At 39.9% G+C, this 13,469-nt stretch overlaps 1 protein-coding gene across 1 annotated transcript in view; it reads left to right on the plus strand.

Moving 5' to 3' along the window:
• Positions 1-13,469, plus strand: part of AKAP10 (A-kinase anchoring protein 10) — a 77,756-nt gene that overhangs the window by 40,328 nt on the left and 23,959 nt on the right. Inside the window, exons 5-9 of the mRNA XM_078437663.2 lie at positions 2,407-2,505; positions 7,519-7,603; positions 8,428-8,551; positions 9,642-9,778; positions 12,257-12,401. Of these exons, the coding sequence (XP_078293789.2) occupies positions 2,407-2,505; positions 7,519-7,603; positions 8,428-8,551; positions 9,642-9,778; positions 12,257-12,401 (590 nt within the window). The remainder of the gene's footprint in view (positions 1-2,406; positions 2,506-7,518; positions 7,604-8,427; positions 8,552-9,641; positions 9,779-12,256; positions 12,402-13,469) is intronic.

Raw genomic sequence — 13,469 nt, forward strand, 5'->3', positions numbered from 1 at the left:
TTCCAAAATATTCCAAAAAATTTACGTCGGGGCACCTGGGTGGCTCAGTTGGCTAAGCATCCAACTTAATCTTGACTTAGGCTCGTATCATGATCTCACGGTTTGTGAGATTGAGCCCCGCCCACATTGGGCTCTGTGCTGACAGTGTGGAGCCTGCTTGGGATTCTCTGTCTCCCTATCTCTCTGCCCCTGCCCTGCTGTCTCGCTCTGTCTCAAAAATTAATAAATAAGCATTTAAAAAATTTAAAAATATGTATATATGATGTAATAAAATCATGAGTAAAAGGTCTCCTAACATGGGAGATACACCATTGGATTTTAATATAACAGACAAGTTCACTGCTAGGGTTTGCACTTCCACCATTCTAACTTACCGTTAAGAAACTACCACTGTCACATTTGGGTGTAGTATCAAAGAAGAATTTATCCACAGTGATCTCACACAGCTATTAAAATACTCCTTTTCCCATCTCTGCCTGTCTGAGGCAAGAGTTTCTTAATATAGGTAAAAGGAAACCCATTCCTCTATTCACAATACTTGTGACACCAAACATGTGGGCTTTCCACACCAAGCACTTCTCCAGTTCTCTCTGTGGTCAGCAACTGGGGGTCCTACTGTTCAATTCATTCTGGCCATAACTACTCAGAGTTAGCGCAGACCTCACAGGTTAAGGGCGCTGTTCCACAAGATTGCCTCCCACTTCAGATGCCAGTCGCAAGTCCCAACTACATTTGTCACCTGTACTTCTGGCCAACCAGCTATAAATCTGGGATTTCCACAGCCTCTCCTCAGGTTCTGTAATCTCTTGTGATAGCTCACAGAACTTTGGGAAACATTTTATTTACATTTATTGGTTTATTTTAAAGTACATCAAGGGGTGCCTGGGTGGCTCAGTTGGTTAGGCGTCTGACCTTTGGTTTCAGCTCAGGTCATGATCTCATGGTTTGTGAGTTTGAGCCCCACGTTGGGCTCCAGGCTGACAGCATGGAGCCAGCCTGGGATTCTTTCTCTCCTTCTCTCTCTACCCCTCCCCTGCTTGCTCTCTCTCTCTCAAAATAAATAAACTTAACAAATAATAATAAAGTACATCATAAAGCATGCAAACCACCAAATGAAGAGGTGTATAGGGCAAGGTCAAGAAGATCCCAAGTACAAAGCCTTTGTCTCTGAGGGGTTGGGGGTGTGCCACCCTCCCAGCACATAGATGCATTCACCAACCTGGAAGCTCTGAACCACTTCATTTAGGGTTTTCATGGTTCTACAACATGGGCATAATTGATTAAATTATTGGCCATTGGTGATTAACTTGATGATCCCCAGCCCCTCTACCCTCCCTGGAGGTTGGGGAGCGGGGCTGAAAATTCTAGTTCTGTAATCACACAGTTTGTTCCTCTGGCAACCTGCCCCATTCTGCAAGTCACCTCATTACCATAAACACTCCTGTGGTTGAAAGGGGCTCATTATGAATAACAAAATATGCTCCTCTCACCCCTGCTGCTTAGGAAATTCTAGGGGTTGCTTTTAGAAGCTCTGTGCCAGAACCAGAATGAACAGTGTGTGTGTACACGCACCAGCACATTAGAATATACTTCAGCCAACACAGAATAGTACGGCAGATTGAATGCCAAGGCAGATCATGAAAATCCAGCACTTTGCTATCAAGACAAAGAGCGTGGCAAAATGTAAAACAAAGCCCTTTTCTCACTAATTTTTTCAGTTTGGAAAACCTTTTTTTTTTTTTTTCACATAAAAAATATTGTTTTATGTTAACTTACAACAGATTTAATATTGTTAATTTTAACTGAATCAATAATTTTCTTATTTTTTATTTCTCATATGTTAATACCTGTAGATAAAACTCACATTAACAAAAGCTCTTTAGGTTCTTCAATTTAACTTAAGGTTGCAAAGAAGTCCTGAGACTAAAAAGTTTGAGATCTGTTGTTTTAACCTTCTAGGGTTGTTGAAAGTCGAATGAAGGTATTCATAAACCTGAAATCATTTTGTAAAATATTTTAAGTGCAGGTTTATAAATAATTTTGCAATTCCTGCTTTTAACATTGCTGAGCAAGTCCCTTAAGTTGAGATTTTGGAGAAGAGACATGGAAAGAGGACATGCATAAATAATTGCTGTTAAGGAGCAGTTGGTTAGTTTAGAGGAGGAATAGGGGGCGGAATTCAGGCGTAACTTCTCTGTTCCACAAACCAAATGGTGAAGAAGCAACATTGTTTTCTCCCGTACATATTTTTTTATATATTTATATTTGTAATAAATGTGGATGTATTTGTGTGTGTGCACGCACACGCTTGGGCATACAACAAACAGCCCTGCTGTTCATGATTGTAGCCCATTACTGGTCCAAGTGTGCTTTGAATTTTGAAGTTGTCCCCTTCTTCCCTTGCAGGCATAGAACAAGATGCAGTGAATACTTTTACCAAATACATATCTCCAGATGCTGCTAAACCAATACCGATTACAGAAGCAATGAGAAATGACATCATAGGTAAGCAGTGCTTGAAGCTATGGCAAAAAAAAAAAAAATAATGCCTGTTTTTGGTTATTACTTAAGAGAATCTTTTATGAAAATGGAAGTCAACATATCCCTTCTTAGTCTGTGTTCAGAGTACTTTAGTATATCAACTGTAGCTCACTTAAAAATTTTCTCTTCATATGTCAGATGTAAATTCTTAGACTTTGGCTCAAATAACAGCAGCAGCAAAAACAATAGTGGCACTCAAAAATGTTGAATTCTTACTGTGTCCCAGACAGCATTATAAGCACTTTCTGTGGATAAACTCTAACCTTCTAAAAACCTGTAATATAAATACAGTTATTATTTTATAAATGAGAAATCTGAAGCACAAAGAGGGGATTTAATTATTTGTCCAAGATAACACACCTCAGACATAGCAGACTCAGGATTTGAAAACAGACCGCTACAGGGGCACCTGGGTGGCTCAGTCAGTTAACTGTCTGACTTCAGCGCAGGTCATGATCTCGTGGTCGGTGGGTTTGAGCCCTGTGTCAGGCCCTTGTGCTGACAGCTCAGAGCCTGGAGCCTGCTTCAGATTCTGTGTCTCCCTCTCTCTCTGCCCCTCTCCTGCTCATGCTGTCTCTCTCTCAAAAATAAAAACATTAAAAAAAAGAAAAAGCGAGAAAATAGACCAGTACACGTTGACTGGTATGCTATTTGGCAATGTTTTTCATACTGTAAATTCAGACTAGTCTCCTCTTATGACCACACCTTCCTGCCAAAAAAAGACTAGAATAGAAAAATGAAAGTGCTTCACAGTAGTAAGGGCAAACCTCATTTCAGGAAATTGTTTTCATCATATGTTTATGTATGTATGTATATACTATGTCATGTAAACCTATTTCTCTGTAGGTCATAGTAAAAAAAAAAAAAAAGTTTTTACTCTGTTGTATAAGAAGGACCTTAGAGGCAACTGTAATCACAGATGAAAGTGATTTGTTTATTCATTAAACAAATATTTATTATGTTCCCATCAAGTCCTGGTACTGAGTTTTATATTTTTATTGCAGAAACTTGATATTTTTGATTTATGAAATATAGCATGTTATTCTTCTAGCAGATTCTTCCCAGCATGGGGCTCTTTCAGTCTTTATCACAGATACTTTGCATTCATTCATTATTGGAGACAGCAAAACCTTTTCCTGTCTAAACCGTAGTTCTTAATTTGGCCCACCATACTTTCCAGTGAACAACTGTTGACTATTTTAGGGCTTGTCAGATGTTGGCCCCATTGTTTTCCTTTTGTTTCTCCCACACAGATAGACTCTTATACAGGTCTTGGGGCTGTTGATTGTCCCCATTTGCTTGTATTTTGGGTTTTCACCCAGTTTTGTTGCAAATGTTGTCTTTGGAATTTGGCCTTTCTATGCAGTTCCTCTATTTTTATGTGGGAATTTGTTACAACCATCTTCCACACTTCTCTAGACCAGCATTTCCTCTGCAACAGGACAACTGGGGTGTGCTAACTGATTAGAATTTGGCTGTTTGAGATATTGATTGGCTAGTGATTCCTTTGGGGATTTGTTTGTGCCAGTGAATAACCAAACTATGCAGGGGTAGGGGAGAAAAGGGGGGGGGGGGTTCAAGTAAAATATTTAAAAATGAAATATCACTTCAATTATTTTCTTTCCTTTTATTTATCAAATTAATGATATAATCCCGTGAGGGGAAAAAAATCTTTTGAAGTATAAGTTGGTAACATTTAGTGATCAAGAGATCTGAGAAAGTTAAAATGTTAATTACCTATGTTTTTAGACCATTTTTCTTCTTTGAACCTCATTCTTCTGAATCCTACCCCGTTTTCTTCTCTTTCAGTTAGAATATGCTTTTTTTCTTTTTTAATGTTTATTTATTTTTGAGAGAGAGAGAGAGAGAGCACAAGCGACAGAGGGGCAGAGAGAGAGGGAGACACTAAATCCAAAGCAGGCTCCAGGCTCCGAGCTGTCAGCACAGAGCCGGGTGCGGAGTCGAACTCTGAGCCATGAGATCATGACCTGAGCTGAAGTCAGATGCTCAACCGAGACACCCAGCCACCCCTGGAATACTCTACACAGCTCTACAAGTACATTACAGTTGGAAGAAGTCTGCACTTAAGCTGTTACTGTGTATCCCACCTGCCTAGTTTGGTTGTAAATGTTATCCATGGGTTTCTGGTTTTGCTGGCTCATTACTCCCTGTTTATATGGGGACTCAGAATAACCCAAAAACTGTGCTTCCACTGCTTCCTTCATCTTCTGCAAATCCTTGAAGTGGTAGAATTTTAAAGATATTTTGAAGGTATAGCTGATAGAATTTACTGATGGTTTGAAGTTGAATAGTGTGAGAGGGGAAAAAGGCATTAAGCATGACTTCATGTTTGTTTGTTTGTTTTTCAAACCTGAATAATGGGGCACCTGGGTGGCCATCAGTTGAATGTAAGACTCTTGATTTCAGTTCATGCCATGATCCCAGGGTCATGGGATCAAGCCTTGCTTCGGGCTCTGTACTGGGCTTGGAACCTGCTTGAGATTCTCTGTCCCTTTCCCTCTGCCTCTCTCCCCCTGCTCGCTGGCTCATATGCTGTCACTCTCTCAAATAAACAAACCTGAATAAGAGAGTGGAGTTATCATTTATAAACTTGAAAAAAAAAATTTTTTTTTAACGTTTATTTATTATTGAGAGACAGAGCACGAGCAGAGGAGGAGCATAGAGAGAGGGAGACACAGAATCCGAAGCAGGCTCCAGGCTCCGAGCTGTCAGCAAAGAGCCCGACATGGGGCTTGAACTCACGAACTGTGAGATCATGACCTGAGCCGAAGTCGGTCGCTTAACCGACTGAGCCACCCAGGTGCCCCTGGAGTTGCCATTTATAAGATGAGGAAGACTGTGAGGGTAATGGCTTATGGGGAAAATCAGGAGTTTGGGTGTTCACTAAATGGTGAATGTCAAGTATGCAGCTGGATATCTGCACTAGGAGTTCATGAAAGAGGTGTAGGTTGAAGATACATGTTTAGAAGTCATCAGCATATAGGTGGTTTAGAGCCACGGATAACATTACCCTCAGCATAAGTATGATGAGTGAAGACAAAGAAGTCTTAAGCACCCAGTTCTGAGGCAGGCCTGATACTTACAAGTCTGGCAGGTGAGGAAGAACTAGCAGAAACTCAGGAGTAACAGCTAGTAAAGTAGGCCCCGCTTTATCAACTCTGTCTCCGGACAGTAGTTCTTTTCTGGAAGCCAAGTGAAAAAACGTTTCTGGGGGTAAGGGAGTGATCGAAGGTGTGTTAAATCCTGCTGAGAGGTTAAGTAAGATGAGTACTAGGAATGGAATGGACTTGCCAACCCTGTGGACAACTGGCCCACTGGTTATCTTAATTTCAGGGTACCGGTGGAGACGAAAACTTCATCAGAGGAGTCTTAGAATAGGAGGCAGAGTGGAGACAGCAAGTGTGAGCAGCTCTTTGAGGCATCTTGCTCCAGGGATAAACTGGAAGGGGATGTTAAGTCAAGGGCCAGTGCGTTTTGTTTTTGTGGTGATGTGTTATACGCATATAAGGTATAGCATACAAGCAAGTTCATACGTGTAACAGACAGACAGACTGTATGTAGCTGGTGAATATGAGGCAGCAGCAAAGAAGCGATGCAGGAGACCAAGGGGACACTTGCTGTAAGAAAGAAGTCTTGAGGCAAGAGGAAGGGGTCCGGTGCTCAGATGCAGAGTGTGTGGGTAGAGGTGCAGGTGAGCTGGTAGATGTGGTGGCAGGAGATGGAAATAATTTTCTGACTGCTTCTATTTTCTTAATGAAGTAGGAAGCAGAGTAATCAGCAAAGAGAATTCGAAGATGTATATCATTTTGAAAGAGAGAGAAGAAGATGTGTTGTGTGTTGTCTGGTACAGTATGAGAGAAGATGGCCCAGGAGACTGTAGTATGATCCTTGGGTTTCATTAAGGTCGTGCTAAGGTCTGAACTTAAAGTGAAACCAGCCATCGTGGGCGGGAGGGTTTCAGCCATGTTTGATAGCTGGCTAACCAACTGGCTTATCCACTTGCTGCAGTTGATTTAGGTAATTCCTAATTTTAGCACACTTTGTGTTTCTTCCAAATAACATTTTGCTAAACTTTTTACAGATAAACCTGTTTACAAATCCATAACTCTTTAGGTTGCAGTCTTAGAAATAGAATTGCTGATTGAAAGGGCATGTTTATTTTTAAAGCTTATGCTAGAAACTACCAGAATGCCCTCCGGAAAATTATATACCACTATTTTCCCACAAACGCTAGTGTCTGTTTTCCCATGCCCTTGCTCAAACAAGGCAGTGTAGCGTTACACAATTAAACATATGCATTGTTGTAACAGTTTTGTGCCAATTTGCTAGACAAAAGGTGGGGTGCCTCATTATTCTAATTTGTAGTTATATTTATTTGATGACCAACGAGCATGTATATCTTTGCATATTGGCCATTTTATAATTTGTTCTTTTAAAAAAAAAAAAGTTTTGTTTTTTTTTCCATTGATCTCTGTACCCAACATAGGGTTTGAACTCATAACCCCGAGATCAAGAGTAGCATGCTCTTCTGACTGAGCCAACCAGGTGCCCCTATATTTGTTCTTTTGTAAACTGTCTTTTCATGTCCTTGGCTCATTTTTCTTCCAGGACATTTCTTACTAGTTTGTAGGAGCTCTTGATATATGAATGATAATAATCTGTCACATACAAAGTAAATTGTCATTCATGCTGAGAATTTTTTGCACCAGTTGTTTTCTTTTGTTTCGGAGGTGTTCTCATGTATAAAAATTAATTTTATGTTGTTAAATCTTTTGATTTCTACTTTGGTGTATATGCTTAGAAAGACCTTCCCTACCTCAAGATTAGCCGTGCACCTGTATTTTTCTTAGCTCTATTTAAAACTTTCTGATTCATATGCCTCTACCTTTATTCCTCTGATTCCCAAAGGTGTATAGTTCAGATTTAGTAGAAATTTATTTACCATTTCTTTTACAGCAAAGATTTGTGGAGAAGATGGACAGGTGGACCCCAACTGTTTTGTTGTGGCACAGTCCATAGTCTTTAGTGCAATGGAGCAAGAGTAAGTTAATTACATACTTTCCCATTTGCATTTTCGGGATTTGGGTTCACTCGACTAAAAACAAATGGTCTCTGAGGACTTAAGTATTTTGAATGTTTACAGGATCGTATAAGCATACTCGTGCTCTAAGACTACTTTGGTTAATGGTGTCTTTTAAATATAAATTATGTGAACTCTTAAAAATAATGAAACCCGTGTTCGTTTTTAATGTTAATATTTCCTAGGTTAAAAGAATTTGTTTTTAATTCTGAAGTCATTTGGGGGTGATGTGGGTGTAGTGTGACTGTTACAATTGGTTTCTGTTCAAACAGTGCCCGTGTGCAGGTGGATATCCTAATTTGTTCGTGCATGCTTTAGGCTTAATGGATGCTGTTACTACTAAATCCACATAGATTTGTTGAAACGGCCTCCAAAGTTGTTTTGTTTTGTTTTGTTTGAGATTAATTACTGCTGCATGCCCTTAAAAAGAAAAAAATCTACATATTGATTCATTTAGCATTTCTGAAAAGGGTGCTCTGTGCAAGGCACAGTTAGATACAATGCCTGCTTTGAAGAAAATTAGAGCCTAATGAGAGAAATAGGGCATGATCTTTGGTTACCGTAATAGGAGGTAGCATGTGTCACAGAGGAAAACTACAAAGCCACCAAGAGGGGGGAGAGATTATTTCCAGGTGTAAGAACCAGGAACGACACCAGGGGACGGGAGGTAGTGTTGACCTAGGCTTTTAAGATACAACAGGCACGGAATGGAAAGAGTGTATTTTTCCCAGTTAAGCTCTTTCCTTGGTCGTTCCCTCAAATTTTCCCTTTTTGTCCATGTGCAGGCACTTTAGTGAGTTTCTGCGAAGTCACCATTTCTGTAAATACCAGATTGAAGTGCTGACCAGTGGAACTGTTTACCTGGCTGACATTCTCTTCTGTGAGTCAGCCCTCTTTTATTTCTCTGAGGTAAAGTCTGCATTTCCTTTCACACTCTGTTAGAGCATTCCAGCCTCTGAACTAGAAATGCTGGGGCCCCCTCTATAGAAAATAACACGGAAGAGCCAAGTCATTTCCAAAAAGATCCATTGGAATGACACAGTACTATTTTAAGTTGTATCTAATGGCAAGGGTACTTTGATGGCGTGTTAGTCAGAGTAGAGAATGTGAAAATTCAGTGTAAGATAACTCTAATTTTGAAAAACTTATTAAACATCTGCTTATAAGAGAATGCATATTTTTGATTATTTGGAGCTGTTTTAAAAAACCACAGTTTTGGTACATGATTCCAATGCACACATATTTGCAGACCAGACTTCGGAAGAGAGAAAGAAAGGTAGCAAACTTTTTCCTACTATCGTCCCTTTTACTTTAGCCACTGGATAGGATTTCTCGAGCAATGAATATATTAATCTCTTTGAGGCACACAGTTTAGTGTAATGGTATTTGTTCAGCTTCAGCAAATGAAATGCTTTTGCTGCAAAGCAAATGACTATTAAGTAGAGATGAGAGGATTTCCAGGCTCACAGAGCGTAACTTGGATACGCTTGACTCTGCCTCCCCCAAGAATAGAGCCCGTTCAGTTGATCTGCTTTCTCACTCCCTCGTTTGCCATCAGCCTAAGTCCAGCATTTGTTCCCGTTACTCTGGCTGCGTGGAGTGATGGAAATGATCAGGTATAAAAGATTTGGTCTGGTTAGTTTACTCTGTGTATGTTTGCCAGCGAGGGACCACTAATCATCTTTACCGTGATTTTTATTCCAGTTCACTTAAGTTTGTATCCGGCAGTGTGGTTGTTCTGTTGTTAGTTTTTGTATTTTCTCCCTACAAGAATGGCTTTATGCTTTTCAATCTCAAATAACTGTAAGTTGTTGACTGGCATTAACTGAACAAGTGGATCTGTTTTTGTGTTGTGTTTTGTGTGTGTGTGTGTGTGTGTGCGCGTGCGTGCGTGTGCGCGTGTGTGTCCTGTATTTTAATGGTTGGACTCAGAGATTAGAGATGGGGAGAGAAATCTGTTTATGGTCTTTTTTTCTTCTTTTGTATTTTTCCTTCCTAGTACATGGAGAAAGAGGATGCAGTGAATATCTTACAGTTCTGGTTGGCAGCAGATAACTTCCAGTCTCAGCTGGCTGCCAAGAAGGGCCAGTATGATGGACAGGAGGCACAGAATGATGCCATGATTTTATATGACAAGTGAGTTTTGTTGATGTATTCAGCGTTTGGCAAGTGTTTGTTATTTGATAGGTACTTTGGAAATAAAGATGAATAGATTCAGTCCTTGCTGTCAAGGAGCTCACAGGGAGTAGCAGAAAAGCTACATTTCATATGGTGTGTATAGTTTTAGGACTGTTAGAACAAAGGTCTTGGGGGAATAGGAGGTCTGTGTGTGGCAAGAAGGTTGATGGTGGTGGAGTTCAGGGAGGGTTTCACAAGAGAAAGATGAGAATTGGATCCTGAAGAACGAATTGAAATTTGCTAGCCAGAGAAGGCAGGAAAGAACATTCTAGGCAGAGGGATTGGCACAAGCAAAGTCAGAGAAACTTAGGGGAATGTGGCACTTTCAGGAAACTTGAGTTTGGGTAAGTAAAACTTGGGTAGGGAATATAAGCAGAAGATGGGGGCACCTGGGTGGCTCAGTTGGTTAAGTGTCCGGCTCTTGATTTCGGCCTGGATCACGATCTCACAGTCAGATGATTGAGGCCCGCATCGGGCTCTGCACTAGGCGTGGAGCCTGCTTGAGAGCCCCTCTCTCCCCTTCCTTCTGCCCGGTCCGCACACACGTGCATATGCACACGCTCTCTCTCCCCTCTCTAAAAAATAAAAAGGAAGATGAAACTAATTGGGATATATGAAGAAGGGTCTTGACTCTCTATAGGTGGATCATGTTTTGTGGTGCAGATATGCTCAGCCTGGTTCATACTCAATGAATAACAGTTTTTCGCTTGTCTTCACTGCAAATGAGAGGATGGCAAAATCTTACAGGGAACAGACTGAAAACATTTGGTCAGTTAAGTGATAAGGCTGTGGCCAGCGCCCATACTCTGTTCATTTAATTTTCCATATTCTGTAAAGAAAAGTAATATGCTATTTGTATCCACAAGCAACTGCTAAGAGGATAACTTGATGGTAGAGGAGAATCCATGGACTGTCAGGGTTGGGAGAGAGCTGAGTGCATCTAGGTCAGTGATTCTTAAACATTGCTCTGCAAGTTCTTGCTGGGCTGTCTGTGTGAAAATCACCTGGGGGCTTGTTAAAAATAGGTTTCCAGTCCTCCCTGAGAGATTCTGATTCAGCATGTTTGAGGTATGACCCAGGAATCTTTATTTTTAGAAGATTCCCCAGATGATGCTGATGAATAGCCAGATTAGGGATCTAGTCCGATTTTCCCATTTTGCAGATGATAAAATGAAGGCCCAGAGACGTAGTGACTTTCTCAAAGTCACAGGGCGAGTTAGTGGCATAACTTAAGCTGGAATACAGTTCTTAATGTTTTCTCAGTGTTTATTTTAGTATAATGTATTTGTGGGAAATATTATATAAGTAATATTGTTACATGGACGTTGAAATAGCAGATGTTTACATTTAGAAATTTGGTCTGAGATTCTCCAAAATTCCAATCATGGAAGAGTATTTACCCGCTTACTCATTACAAGATGGGAGACTAACTTTCTGTTAAGAAAAGGCTGATAACAAAAAATATATATGTATATTTTTTTATGCTGGAACAGAAAAATGGTACTAGTAGTGAGATCCTGGCTGGAGGTCAGTAACCCCACAGAGCAGAGAGTCTGTTTTCCTACTGGATCCCATTGTCACATTGGGAGCCTTTTGTAAATGAGGGTTACCGTATGGCATCCCACTCGCACTGTCATTTTGTCAAGTTCATTAGGCCAAATTTGACTTTACCAATCCCTGTTTGTTTTTATGTGTTCTGTATATTATGTATGTAACATCACAGTCCTATCTAATCAGTCTTTATTTGTATCGTAGACAGGACTTAGAAGTCCCTAAGATGGTATTTTTCTTTTAATCCTCCTTTTTTTGGTATCCACTTTATAATCAGCTTACCAAGACACTAGTTTTGCATTATATCTTAAGAAGTTAGAAATCTTTGAGGTATCACTGATCAATTACTCCTTCTCCTTTCTGCACCCAATCATCAAGTCCTGTTATCCTATCCAAATACATCAAATCCACCTGCTTGCCCCTCACTGTTCTTTTATTTTGAATTCCTACTTGTACATTACTTGGGTCTCTTAGTTATGATGGCATGTTCTTATTGTGGCCTGTGCAGAGATTTTTTCTGCTCCCTTTCCAGGGGAAATAACTGTGTCTTACCCTCCTTTAAGTCGATTTCTCTCTCCCAAGTGCTGAACAGAGAATGGGTACCCATTCAATGTGTGTGATTGATTGATTTCTTTGTGTCAGTTGACCCTCAGAAAACTTAAACAAGGGCTAAGGATGACGGAAGGAGATAATACAAAGGTAGCAAGTTGACTTTAGGGCCGTGGGAATCAAGGTTGCAGCCCAGCTGTCAGCCAGTTCTAGAGTCCTAGGTCTGCAGGCTGAATCAAGTAGCCTCATAGAAGATTCTCTAGTGTAGGTACCAAAAGTTGCTTCTACTGGCTGTGGAATTTGGTTTTACTTTCTTTGGCTGTCTTTGTACCATAGGTACTTCTCCCTCCAAGCCACACATCCTCTTGGATTTGATGATGTTGTGCGATTAGAAATCGAATCCAATATCTGCAGGGAAGGTGGGCCACTCCCTAACTGTTTCACAACTCCATTACGTCAGGCCTGGACGACCATGGAGAAGGTAACCAAGAACTTCAAAAATACTAAAACCGCGAGAAGTTTTTACTGGTGAAACCCAGAAAACATAACACGGGAAAAACCAAATGTAACAGAACAGTGGAAAATGGAAACAGTGGAGCATAGTGATTAAGAGCAGAGGCTTTGACTCTGACTTGGTATGTATTCATCTTAACCTTTATAGGCTGAGTGACCTCAGGCAGTTACTGAAATTCTTTAATGCCGTTTTCCTCACCTGTAAAATGGAGATAGTATGGATACTTAAAGTTATTTTAAGGATTAAAATGAGGTAAGATGGATGCAGTTACTATTAATGTTACGCCTGACACATAGTAAGCATTAAAAAATGTCAGTGGCTATTAACATAGCCTGTTGTTATCACATTTTCAAAAATGATTCGATAGCAATATTGGGTGAAGTTAGCCTAGGGGTGTTCCAGATATTTCATCAATATCTGTCAACAGGGCTAGAGTGCTAGTTTTGTGTATCATAACTTCTGGGGTATCACTGATAGCTTATTAATAATAAGGTGTTGGAATTTGTGAATGATTTATTCTTCTAATGAACGAGAGCAGATTTTGCCAGGAATTGCACAGAGCCCAGGATAAGCCCATGAGGTTCTGTTGCTTATGTATGTCATGTGTATCTAGGTGGGAAAGGGTTAAGTAAGCACTGTTAAATAAGACTACACATAAAAACTGAATTTCAGGAACATGGAAGAGTTACATATAAAATTCAAATCATTAAAATCTAGTGCTAAACTGAGTAGAGTATCAGCTATGGCCCAGGGATAATTTTTTTCAATTGAACTAAATGAAATTAAGGTTAAAATCTTTCTGATCTTAAAGGAAAAGTTCCAAATCTGCATCATGTGAAGAGTGCAAGCTTTCTGGGTAAAAAAGAAAATTAAAATACACAGAAAAACAGAACATAAAAATATTTCTTATAAAATGTATATATGTGAAAGAACTTACACTAATTTTAAGAATACTATCAAGTAGATAAATGAGAAAAAGACCTAGATGGTTTGTTCATCAGTACTTTGAGAATTTCTGTGCTAGGTATTGGTGTT

This window comes from Panthera onca, chromosome E1, assembly GCF_046562875.1.
Source record: "Panthera onca isolate mPanOnc1 chromosome E1, mPanOnc1 haplotype 2, whole genome shotgun sequence".
NCBI lineage: Eukaryota > Metazoa > Chordata > Mammalia > Carnivora > Felidae > Panthera > Panthera onca.